Raw genomic sequence first — 13,333 nt, forward strand, 5'->3', positions numbered from 1 at the left:
TAGCATTTAGCTTACTAAAAACAAAAGATCCTTGCCAAAGTTCTTTTACATTGGTACTTACACACAAAGTAATTATGTTTATGTTTTATTCTGTTTTAGAAATGACAAATTGCTCTCCATCTATCCTAAAATAAGATTGGCAGTAACAGAACTTGGATTAAGTCTAATTCAGCCTTCAGTTTGCCTTGCTACCATATTCATTTGTTGTTCAACAGAAATTGGGATGCCTGATGTGTGGCAGGTTCTGTACTATGTTTTTAGGGTTTTAGTGGTAGAACAAAGCAGATACGCTCCTTGCCATCGTGGAACATAAATGTAAACATTACAAACCATAAGTTCTTTGGAGGGAAAGTATGATTTCCTAGAAGAGCATACAGTGGGGGCCTAATCTCATGTGGAAATGATGGCTGAATTGAAATTCAGAAAACAGATGTTAGCTAGGAGTAGAGTTGTTCTTAGCAAAGGGAAAGATATCCAAAGATTCAAAAGCAGAAGGATAGCCTTGCGTATTCCAAGAATTGAAAGAAGGCAAAGTTAGTCACAGGGCAGAGTGTGGCACTAAGCTTTGTAGGTCATGTTTGTATTTGTCCTAATGGCGGTAGGAAATTCTTTTAAAAGGACAATCAAAATTGATGTTTGCAAAAAAAAAAAAAATTGATGTTTGCAATTTTTATAAGATTAGACATTGAGAAATTATGGGAAGACTATAGTTGATCAAGGAATATAATTTGAAATTATGATTTTGTAGTTTAAGTATTAAAAACAATGCTATTTTATTTTCTGATTTTACATTTTTAAACATTTAGTGAAAACCTATCTTAGTGTTGTCAGTTAAACACATGAAACTCATCTTAATACGTGGCAGCATCATATCATCCTCTTAGGGGCTCAGGCCAAAAATTTCCTGGTCTTTGATTCTCCTCCTTCAGCCCTCTCATTCAATCCCCAAATCCTGGTCACTAGATATTTCTAATGTGTCTACACGGTTATCCAATCTAGGTAGCCATGATCTCTTACCTGTACTTTTACAGTGGGTCGGCCTGCATCCATTGTTGCTCTAAACCTACCTGTTTGCCTCCAGCCTTTCTTGATGTAGCAGTCAAAATATTTTTTTTTTAAGTTTTTGTTTTGTTTCATTCCCCCATTTAAAAATCTTTCAGTAATTTTCTGTTATTCTTAAGATAGTTAATGAAAGCAAACAAAAATCCAGCATAATATGGTTTACATACCTCTGCCTAATCAGATTCTGGTTCATTGTCAGCTTTTCTCTCACCTCATTTGTGCTCTGGCCATCCTAATCTTCAGGTCTATGGAGGTGCTGCTCCCTGTTAATGCAGAGCCTTCATGTGGATTTTTCTTCTGGAAACAATTCCATCCTAAAAGAAAGCTTCTGGTAAAGTGTGCCGTCCTCCATTATTTTCCCTCAATTATTTATGCTCTCAATAACCTTGGAGGCCTGTAGTAATTCATTACTAAGTGTTCTCTCACCTGTCTGCAAGTTCTTTGGCAACCATACGTACATTTTCTGGTAAACCACTTCTGTTTTCTTTCATATAGGAAATATTTAAAGCATTTGATGGATGACTAGATAGTAGGGATTTTAAAAATTGGGACCTGCTGTCTGCTTTTAGAGGGTTCCACGGTCTTAACTTTTAGCCTACCAGTATATTCTTTTAAGCTGTTCACCTGATTCAGTGTGTATGAGATATTTTATCTTAACCTCAGATTTTCAGTGTCTTTTTGACTTTTCCTTTGTTTAAAGGAAATGCAGTCAAGCATTTGCACTTTCTCGTTCATCAATCCTCAGCTTGACAACAGGAAAACTTTTTATTACTTTTACTTCCCAGTCTCAGGAAACTCTGTGGGAGCTAATCCAAGGGCCTCCTCAACCCGTTTAATGTGTAATAAGATGGGCTGTGTGTACAAAGGGGGCAACAATTTATTCAAGGTAAGCTGATGGCCCATTCTTGCAGGTTCTTACATCACGGGGAATAATTGCAGTCCTCTGCCAGTGGGATGGACACCCAGAGCCAGTCAGAAGTTTCAGAAGATTCTCCAAGATACAAAAAATAAAGTATAACCTGGTTCAGTTTGTCACCAGCCCCAGTGTCCTCACCAATGTCCCCACCAGTGACAGTAGGGGAAGGGAAGTGGAGAAGGGTTACTCTTCACACACCAGATTTCATCAGAATTCTGAGCATGGGTCCATTTCTAGCATCAAACTCATTGAGCTATGCACAATCGAAACGTTAACTGATTAAATTACAATTACTGTAATAATGTAGCTATCACTGAGACCAGAACTTATGTAGTAGTACCCTCTTACCTGTAAAGGATAAGTTCCAAGATCCACCAGTGAATGCCTACAACTAGATAGTACCTGACTTTGTATGTACTGTTTTCTATACATACATACCTATGATAAAGTGTATAAGTTAGGCACAGGAAGAGATTAATAACAATAAAGTTGGGCAATTATAGCAGTACACTGTAATGAAAGTTATATGAATGTGGTCTCTCAAAATAACTTGTACTTGCCCTTCTTGTGATGTGAAATGGTAAAATGCCTAAGGAATGAAGTGAAGTGAATGACCTAGGCATTGTGATGTAAGCATCAGGCTACTATTGACCTCCACATACTTCAAAAGGCTTCTGAATCATAGTTGACTGCGGATGAGGGAGCACTGTTCTTTAGACATGTCCATTGTTTGATGCCTTTAGGAAAACCTATGTAGGAAGCTAAATCATGATTATTGTGTATGCAGCCTACTTTCAAGTGGTTCAGAAAAAAAACTGCATATATAGATGGAGATGGTGATAAAGTAAATTGTGGCAAAATGTTAAAAATTGAGGATCAAAATGTAGGAAGTCTTTATGCTTAATTTTTGTAGTTTTTCTGTAAGTTTGAAATAATTTCAGAACAGGCTAATAAGGGCAGCCCCGGTAGTGCAGCAGTTTAGCGCTGCCTGCAGCCCGGGGTGTGATCCTGGAGACCTGGGATCGAGTCTCACGTCAGGCTTCCTGCATGGAGCCTGCTTCTCCCTCTGCCTGTGTCTCTGCCCCCCCCCCCCCAATAAATAAATAATATTTAAAAAAAAAGAACAGGCTAATAAAATTGCCCTTACAGGACTGCAAGGTTACCTGTGTGCGTGTGTCAGAGTTTTCAGCTATGTATACTCAGCAAAAGGAAAATGTCAGACAAACATGCAGTAACTATTAAAGCCACTTTGTGAGAAAGAGCCAGAGTCACTAGGGAGATGTTCTGGTCCCATTTATAAGGCCAATCCTGTTGAGATAAGGATCTTAGTCTGAGATACACAGTTATAACTGCTCTTGTTTCCATGCTCAGAAGCAAGCTGTGAGGGGTATAAAATCAACGGAGAGTTCTTAAAATTTAGGATGGAGGGAAGACAAGCTTTCTAGGAAGGAGATCCTGGGCCAGGAAAAGTTTAAAGCAAAGCAGAGTAGTAACATGCAGCAGAGTTCCTGAATGGCAGAGCACAGAACACAGGTGAGTGGATTCGTGATGGATAGAAGTAGAGGCGAGTCTTATTACTCTAAAGTGACTGAAGTAATGCACATTTGTGAGTAGATGTGTTGAGATGAGGTGGTCCATACTGTAAAACCTGTCATCCTGTCTTCTGAGAGAAGTGGGTCATAAAACGGCTTCAGGAGAGGAATGAGAAAAAGGCCACTGAGGGTCATGGAGAGGGTTAGCTAAGAATCACTGATGAGTGCTGAGACCAGAGGCCTCCCCTTAAGACACAGGATATTTTACGGGACACCAAGATTTGTGATTTTTTTTTTTTTCCTGGTAGCATTCACCACTGTGGGAGCAGAAGCAGAAACTAATGTTGGACAAATAGTATGTGCTCAGTATTTATACAGTGAATGAATAAATGGATGGTTTATGGTTGGAGTTCTGAATGTAACTAGTAAAAGAGGGAGGGACAAGGGAGTTGAGTAAGCTACTGGTGAATTGATGCATTCTGGCATCTTAGCTGTGTAGGGAAGGAAGTGAAGCTATGAGGTGAGCAGGGGGTTGAAGAATTTGTTTTCCAGTGAGGTTCAAATAGATAAAATGGAAGTAGGTGTAAGAAGCCTGAAGAAATTGAGAGTGCCTAATTCTAGGTATCATTGGAAGTAACTAGAATGGGTAGGGCTGGAGTTGAAGGTAATTGGAATTGTTAGTGATCAATGAGCTGGAAGTGTCCTCTGCATGAAAGATACTGTGGGTGATAGAAGATAAAGGATGGAGAAGAAAAGGGGGAGTTGTGTCATGGGTATTATATCTTGTCCTTTAAACTATGCTTGTGTTCTGCTGTAGCAGCTGGCACGTGTACAAAGATAAAAACTTGGTAAATAATTGATTATTCTGAGTTTTTAGTCAATGCCTGGAACATTTACATATTAGAAAACAGTATGTGAGATAAGACCATTTAAAAAAGTACAGTAAGATTGGTTTTTACAAGGTCATGGAACTTAAGAAATTCTTACTCTACCTGCCACGGGTATTGGGGGCTGGTAAATCCATTGGATCTATGCCTGAGAAAAGCAAGAGACCAGGAAAATGGAAGTTGTTAGGTCAAGGTCTGAGTTGATAAATTTATCCCCATAAAAGCTGCAGCTGTGATGTTTACCAGAACATTAGATGGTGTACTTTTATACAGACACGAGGGGGGCAGATTTTCGTATCTAATATTTGCTTAGAGTAGGCTGCTTCTCTGACCGACCATCTGTACTTTAAATAAGGAAGCAGTTCTCTCCTAGGCAAAAGGATATCTCTCTGCTTTTCTGTCTCTAAAATTCATTTATTCATCAAACATTGAGTACCTGTGGTTCAAGTCTGTGCTAAATGCTAGGAGTTTAACAATGAATAGGGTGAAACCAACAGGAATTTTATAGAAGATGGAAATGGAACAATTAAATTTGTTCTTAAACAACCAGCAGTAATGTAGAAGTTTGTGGAGTGGGGAATCCTAGATGAGACACTGCTTGAGAAACTGCAGTAGCTCAAACCAGAAATCGAGAAGGACCTGTAGAAGAAGAATAGGGATCCAGGGGAGAGGCTGGACTCAGTAAATTTCTGCAGTAGACTAGACCCAATTTGAGTACTGAGTAGATGAGGATGGGCTATGAGAAAAGGAAAAGTCTGGTATGAGATTTACCACCACCACCACCACCACCCCCCCCCATGTGAAAGTTTGATTCCTGAGAGTTCAGTGATAACATTCAAGGTAGGAAATAAAAGAATAGGGATAGTTTGGGGGGGACATTTCAGTTTGATATTGAGCTGCCTAGAGCTGCACTGCCAGTATAGTAGCTACTAGGCACATGTGAATATTATTTGAAATGTGGCTAGTAAAACAGGAACTGAATTTTAAATTTTGTTTATTGAGGCTCATGGCTACCATATTGGCCAATACAGGTAGAGAGCATTTCCATCATCACAGAAAATTCTTTTGGACAGCATGGAGGACACTGAGGCAGATGAAGATTTCCAGTGGGTGGCCGGAAATAGTATGAATCTTGGAGGAGAGGTTGGAACTAGGGAGGTGATTTAGGAGTCACTGGGAAACTAGGGAGTACTAGTAAGGTTGTAGAAGTGGATGAGCTCTCCCAGAGAGTAGAACAAGAAGAGAAGCAGGCATAAATGAAAACTAGAAAATATAAGATTAAGGAGGCTGGCAGAAGGAAAGCTTTCAAGAGAGACCAAGAATTGTTCCCTCTAGTCCCATATACTTTCTTGCCTCTTCAATTTTATGTTGTATCTCCTGTATCAAATACAGTGTCCTGCATGCAGTAGGATATAAACAGAATTTCCAAGAGGTTAATCTTACTTTTAAATTCTTGGAGCATGTCACTGTTACCTTCATGTGATCATTGAATCAGGGAATTCTCTACTGGGTGGAGCAGATTAGGCCACCTACAAGAATATATAATACCATTTTTAGAATACAGCACTGGGAAGTACAATCTTTTGACCCTGCCCTATTAATTACCCTCCTCTATACTTTCCTTCATGCTCAGCTATGATTTTCAAGATTATGTTTAAGACACTCCCTTGCAGTACCCTCCAACCCTCTTGACCTTCTGTCTCTCCTCGCTCACTTAGTTTAGGGGTCAGCGACCTTTTCCTGTAAAGGCCAGATAGTAAATATTTTAGGCTTTATGAGCTATATGTAGTTTCTGTTATATAGTCTTTTTTTTTTTTTTTTGCAGCACTTTAAAAATATTAAAACAATCTTTAGCTTGTGGCCTGTTTAAAAATAAGTCATATGCCAGATCTGCAACAGTAGTTTTACCTAGTAAGACCTCTATCTGGATCAACCCAACTCTTCAGTTGTGTCTGCATGCATCCTTTTGAGTGTTTTGAAGGAAATCAGTAACTGCAGATTGCTGTCACGGTGAAAACACAATCCCCAGCTTCAACTTCATACGTTAGTGGACAAGTTTCTCTAGTGTTCTTGCTCGTTGGTACAATGGATATATTTCATACCTCACCCTTCCCACTTGTCTCTATCACATGCTTTCCATAGGGCTGGGCAGTTCTGGCCAGCACAAAGTTTGGGTAAGCAAACGCTGTTTACCAAAATACTCTCTAGCAAGAGGTGTAAATACTAGGAAAGGTAAAGAATTGTAATTTTTGCCTTCAACCTACCATAGAATCCATCTTTGTTCCATCAATGGATGAAGCTCTCTTTCTCTAGGCCTTTAGTTCTCACACTTTTGTATGCATCAGTGTCATTTGTAAGTTTTGTTACAACAGATTGCTGAGGCCCACACCCACAGTTTCTGATTCAGAACATCTGTGATGCCAAGAATTTGTTCTAACGGGTTTCCAAGTGGTTCTGATGCCACTGGCCTACAAACTACAGTTTGAGAACCACTGTTCTAGGGATCCCTGGGTGGCGCAGCGGTTTAGCGCCTGCCTTTGGCCCAGGGCGCGATCCTGGAGACCCGGCATCGAATCCCATGTCGGGCTCCCGGTGCATGGAGCCTGCTTCTCCCTCTGCCTGTGTCTCTGCCTCTCTCTCCCTCTCTGTGTGTGACTATCATAAATAAATAAAAATTAAAAAAAAAAAAGAACCACTGTTCTAGGTCATTCCCTCCACGTGTGCTCAGGATTTCACTTACCCCACTTTAGTAGAAATACTGATTTTTGAAGTATCCTCCATTTTTCTTTTATCTCATGTTTTTTTTAGTTACTTTGCTACTTAGAACAAGGTCTGTGGACCAGCAGCATCAGCATCACATCAGTGTCAGCTTGTTAGAAATGCAGAGTCTCAGACCTACAAGGTCAGAATCTGCACTTTAAAAGACCTATGTGGGCATTCATGTGTGAGAAGCCCTGCCTGTGGATCATTCTAAGCAGGCAAGTGAGCAGGTTCTTGATTTTTCTCCTCCAAGCCTGCCCATCTATCTTCCAGTGTCCACTTTAGTGATGGCACCACCATTCATGCAGCTGCTCAGGCTAAACAGGAATTATTCTTTCTCACATGTTCTACATCCAGTTCATCACCAAATTGTGTGATTTTAGAATTATATATCCTGCAACTTCACTTCTACAGGTTTGTTCTTGATCCAAGATGCCATCATCTCTCTCGTGCTGGTCCCAACTTCTTACCTGGTTACTCGGCATCCAACCTGTTCTCCTGAAGCTTGTTTTCTTCCAGTCAACCACAGTGCTCCTTTAAAAACAGATCTTCTACTTCCTCTCAAAATCCTACAATGGTTCCCTGTCATATTTAATATAAAATCCAAAGCCAAAGTTGTCGTCCTGTGGTCTGTCAGACTGTAGGTGAACTGCCTTGGCCACCTCTCCTCCCCTCAGACCTCTTCACTCTAGCAACTCTGCTCACCTCTTTTACTTTCACAGGCCTGGTTCACTCCTGGGTTTTTTGTGCTCTTTCCCTTTTCCTTTCCTTTCCCCTTTCCTTTTTTCTTTACTTTCCCTTTCCTTTCCCCTTTCCTTTTTCCTTTACTTTCCCTTTCCTTTCCTTTCCTTTCCTCTCCTCCTCCTTTCCCCTTCTCCTTCTCCTCCTTTGCACTTTGTTTAGTAGAATGCTTTTTCACCCAAATGACCTGCTCTCTCACTTCATTTAGGTCATCCCCTTTAGCTCATCTGATATAAGCAGCCCTCACGACTCTTTATTCTCTTATCTGGCTTTATTTCTCCTTCTTGAACTTACTCTTATATATTTTGTCTGTCTGCCACGCTGGACTAGACTAAGCTGTAAACCTGTCTTCTCCATTTTAGTCATGGTGCTACCATTCTTCTAGTTGCTCAAACCAGATGCCTGGAATGTAGCTTTGATTCCCCTCCCCCCTTCCTTTCCACTGCTGCTCACTCCTATTGCTAAAGTATATCTGAAACATTTCATTTCTTACACTCTCCATGTCTACTGTCCTTATCTGTGATCCCATCATCTCTTACTTGAGTCTCCTCTCATTGATACACTTGTTCTGCATAGGAGCCAGGAGGCAAGTCTTTTCTAAAAATGTGATCAAATTACTCCTTAAAGTCCTGCTATGTGTTCCTATTGTACTTTATCCCTTGCCTTACAAGGCCCTGTTTACCAATGCAGCAACACTAAATGCCATTTATCCCTTGTTCACCTTTTTTTTCTTTGATTCATTTGTGCTCTCTATCCCCCTGCGTGGAATCCCTCTCTTCCTACTTTTTTGAATAGTTAATTCCTCCCCCATTTTTAAGGACTCAGCTGAAATGTGACCTACCCAGAGATATTATATGCCTTTACCACTGTATTAAAATAGTTTTTTCCAATCTCCATTATTTTCTGTCTCGGACCCTATTTGCTTTCTTTGTTATCATTTCATATTTGCTTGAAAGACACTTTTAAGAAAATGAAATGGTAAGTCACAGTCTGGGAGAAGGTATTTGGGTGGGATACATGCATCCGAGAATGGGCTCATCTCCAGAATAAATAACTTGTAAATCTATAATATAAAGGAAACAATCAGGCAAAAAGATGGGAACAAATGCCTCACAAAAGAAGATGAATGGCCAATAAACACATGCAAATATGCTCACGTTAACTGTTCGAGGAGTTAAAGTCAAATCCACAATGATAGACAATGATGGCAAATTGACCAATGTAGATCTACTGGATCTCTTCGTCTACCGCTAGGAATGCAAAATGGTACGTCTGTTTTCGAAAACGGGTGGCAGGTTTCTGTGGAGTTAAACATTCACTTACCATAGGACCTACACGCCCTGGGGGAAGCAGTTACCACCCATATACATTTTTCAAAACTCATGGAATCGTACACTTAAAATTTGCGCATTTTATTGAATCTAAACTTTGCTATAAAAGCAAAATGGGGGGGAAAAAGAAACCCCAAATGATAATCCGAAAAGTTCCCGGGGGGTTGTCCTCGGTCCTTCCGGAGGACCCAGAGGGACCCGGTCGCGGGCGCCTCCAGATTGGCAAGCCAGGCACTCGGAGGACGCGAAACGAAAGCTCGGGAAGAGTGCGGTTGGCCGGGAGGCGGGGCAGCGGCAGCGCACCCCCACACCCCTGGCCCGCGGCCGCCAGTTGCGGTTTCGATTTCCCATCCGCAGTTGGGGTTCCCCGGCGGCGGCCCCGCCTCTCAGCGCTGGGTCTGCGTCCGCTGCCCGAGATCCCTGCAAGCCCGGCACAGGCATTTGAGTGAGCGCGGGCGAGGTGCGGACGTCCCCGGGAGCTGAGCTGCAGAATGACGGCCGAGGAGCGGCGAAACCTGCACGCCTTCCGGGACTATGTCATCAAGACTCTGGACCCTGCCTACATCCTGAGCTACATGGCCCCCTGGTTTAAGGATGGTGAGTGGTCCCCAGGGACGCCTGCCCCTCGGAGCAAGGAAACCACTCAGGACTCTGTTCTCCCCTTTTAATCAACACAAGTAGCATGCTAGGAACGCGGATGTTGAGGCAGGATCCTCAGGATTGTAGCCTGGAGTTCGCCAGGACAGTCTGAGGAGCCTTTAGGGGTCCAGATGGAGAAACAGCTCCAGAGAAGGGAAATGACTTGTGTAGGTGTGCACCTCTATTTAGGTTCAAGAAGGGGGAAACAAACCATTGTCCATTTTATTTTCTCTAATGCTTAATGTCTACCGTGTCTTCAGCTTTGTAGTGACAGTAGAGATTCAGGAGTAAGATGTAGGTCCCTCTTTAAAATACTTTGCAGCCCAAGATTTTGTGGGGGTGGGGACTGCTGAGTATGTAAATGATTGCAAAATGCTTCAAGGTAATTGACAGTGACTCTTGCCGAGTCTTCTTTGCACTTAGGAATTACTGGAAGCTTGCCAGGGGTAAGAGACTCTGGACTGAATGGCTGCCGGCTTCATTTCAGGTGTTTCTGTCTAGATTTTGGAGACACCTGATGATAGATCTTTGTTAATTTGAATCCAGGTGCACTGCACTGGAGAGGAACAGAGGCTTTGAGGAAAGAGGAAAAAGGAGGTGACGACTGGAAGGAGCTGAAAGGAGAAAGGGGGATCTGGTCACTCGTTTTCAGGCTCCAAGTGCAGAAATATCAAGTGGCAGGACATGTGAAGGCAACCATTTGGTCATTGCCCCAGACATGGAGTTAGTGTACAAAGTCATGTGACCACCAGCAGTTTGGTGGATAGTTTTCTGTTCCCCGGCCTTGTGGTTTTTTTTGTTTTTTTTTAAGCTCCTCTTGCTTTTTCTCCCATATTTCATACTGTCTAAGCAAAAACCTGGAAAGAGGACCATGAAAGTATTTCTAACTCTGCTTTCTGAGTCTGGTGTAATTAAAGATGCCATGGAGTGGTCCCATCTCCTTTATTGTGGGTATACTATTTCCACACATTTGTTAAGAAACTCTCTTTTTAAAGGATTGCCCTAGAATATGTTCCCAGACTTCCCACCAAACTAGAAGAAATTTCTAGAGAGGATGCAGGGTGGAAGGAAGGTAGGTTGATGAAGAATGGGCATCATCTGCCTGAACAGAGACTTTGCTGCCTTCTTGCAGTTCCTTCCATTGCTGGGATTTGTTACAATCGCCATCCCCAATTTTTTTTTTTTTTAAGATTTTATTTATTCATGAGAGAGAGGTAGAGACATAGGCAGAGGAAGAAGCAGGCTCCTTGCAGGGAGCCGGATGTGGGACTCGGTCCCCAGCCCAGATCCCGGGATCATGCCCTGAGCTGAAGGCAGACGTTCAACTGCTGAGCCACCCAGGTGTCCCTTGCCATCCCTATTTGAGAAAATCTGACAACCCTTTTAAGGTTTTTTTTTTTTTTCTTCAGTGATTAGTGGTTCTGCAGTTTGATGAGCCACTCTTCTATTTGTAGATGAGGTGCAGTATATTCAGGCTGAGAAGAACAATAAAGGCACGATGGAGGCTGCCTCACTTTTTCTTAAGTACCTATTGGAGCTCCAAGAGGAAGGCTGGTTCCGTGGCTTTTTGGATGCCCTTGGTCATGCAGGTTAGTTCATTCTTCTTACTCATAAATCAGGATATTACCTGACTGTTTCAGAATGCGGTAAAAGTGAAATGCTATTAATTTTGAGCTATCCTCATGTGCTTCATGTTGCTTAATCTGAGGCAATGTAAAGATTACTTTCAGTCATGACATAATTTGCCTACCTGAAATATCCAAAGGAATATGCAGACAGATTATTGGGAGAGTTTAACAAGCTTATTGGATATAATATCAGTATACAAAAATTAATTGCATTTCTGCACCATACACAAAAAGAAACTCAAAATGGATTAAAAACTTAAATGTAAGACCTGAAACCATAAAATTCCTAGAAGAAAACATAGGGAGTGATATCTTTGACATCAGCCATAGAAACATTTTTTTTTTAAGATTTATTTATTTATTCATTCAGAGAGAGCGAGAGAGAGGCAGACACAGGCAGAGGGAGAAGCAGGCTCCACACAGGACGCCTGACGTGGGACTCGATCCCGCTAAACCACTGCGCCACCAGGGCTGCCCAATAGAAACATTTTTTTACATTTATCTACTTTAGCAAGAGAAATAAAGCAAAATTAAACGATTGGAACTACACCAAATAAAAAGCTTTTGCACAGCAAAGGAAATCATCAACAAAATAAGACAACCTACTGAATGGGAGAAGATATTTGCAAATGTATCCAATTAGGGGTTAATATCCAAAATATATGAAGAACTTATACAACTCAACACCAAAAAGTCAAACAACCTTTTTTTTTTTTTAATGATTATTTATTTATTTATTCATGAGAGACACAGAGAGAGAGAGGCAGAGACACAGGCAGAGGGAGAGGTAGGCTCCATGCAGGGAGCCTGATGTGGGACTCAATTCCGGGTCTCCAGGATAAGGCCCTGGACTGAAGGTGGTGCTAAACCGCTGGGGCTGCCCCAAAGTCAAACAATCTGATTAAAAAATCGGCAGAATGCTAAGCAACTACAGAATACTAAATAAAAAGTTTGGCTAAACCCCCCCCCCCAAAAAAAAGGGGCAGAAGACACGAATAGACATTTTTCCGAAGAAGACCAACAGACACGTGGAAAGATGCTCAGCATCATTAACTATCAGGGAAATGAAAATGACAACCATAATGAGATGTCACCTCACACCTGTCAGAATGGCCAAAATCAAAAGCACAAGAAATAATAAATGTTGGTGAGGATGTGCAGAAAAAAGAATCCTAATGCACTGTTGGTGGAAATGCAAACTAATGCAGCCACTGTGGAAAACAGTATGGAGTTTCTCAAAATATTAAAAATAAAATTATCATATGGTCCCATAATTCCACTACTAGGTATTTATCCAAAGAGAATGAAAATGCTAATTTAAAGGGATACAGGAACCCTATGTCTATTGCAGTGTTATTTACAATAACCAAGTTATGGAAACAACCCAAATGTCCATCCATAGATAAATGGATAAAGATGTGCTATATATATACAATGGAATATTACTCAGCCATAAAAAAGAATGAGATCTTGCCATTTGAAACAGCATGGATGGATCTAGAGGGTATAATGCTAAGTGAAATAAGTCAGAGAAAGACAATACCATATGATTTTATTTATATGGGGAATTTTTTTTAAAAAGATTTATTTATTTATTTATTCAGAGAGCGAGAGAGAGGCAGAGACACAGGCAGAGGGAGAAGCAGGCTCCTTGCAGGAAGAAATGTATTAAGGAAAAACTAGCAAAAGATGTGTCAAGTCTGAATGGAGAAAATTATAAAATGTTATTGAAAAATATTAAAGAAGTCCTATCTAAGTGGAAATACATACCCATGCACACGGAGAGAAAGACTTGATACCATAAAAATATCTGCTCTCCCAACGTTGATTTCTATAT

The 13,333-nt window shown here is 41.1% G+C and overlaps 1 protein-coding gene across 1 annotated transcript in view; it reads left to right on the forward strand.

Moving 5' to 3' along the window:
* Positions 1 to 3,028: 3,028 nt before the first annotated feature.
* The window catches only part of DDX58 (DExD/H-box helicase 58), a 42,223-nt gene continuing 31,918 nt past the window's right edge, over positions 3,029 to 13,333 (forward strand). The window contains exons 1-2 of the mRNA XM_041762779.1: positions 3,029 to 9,826; positions 11,323 to 11,457. Coding sequence (XP_041618713.1) covers positions 9,721 to 9,826; positions 11,323 to 11,457 — 241 coding nt within the window. The 5' untranslated portion in view covers positions 3,029 to 9,720. The remainder of the gene's footprint in view (positions 9,827 to 11,322; positions 11,458 to 13,333) is intronic.

This window comes from Vulpes lagopus, chromosome 7, assembly GCF_018345385.1.
Source record: "Vulpes lagopus strain Blue_001 chromosome 7, ASM1834538v1, whole genome shotgun sequence".
In the NCBI taxonomy this organism is placed as follows: Eukaryota; Metazoa; Chordata; class Mammalia; order Carnivora; family Canidae; genus Vulpes; species Vulpes lagopus.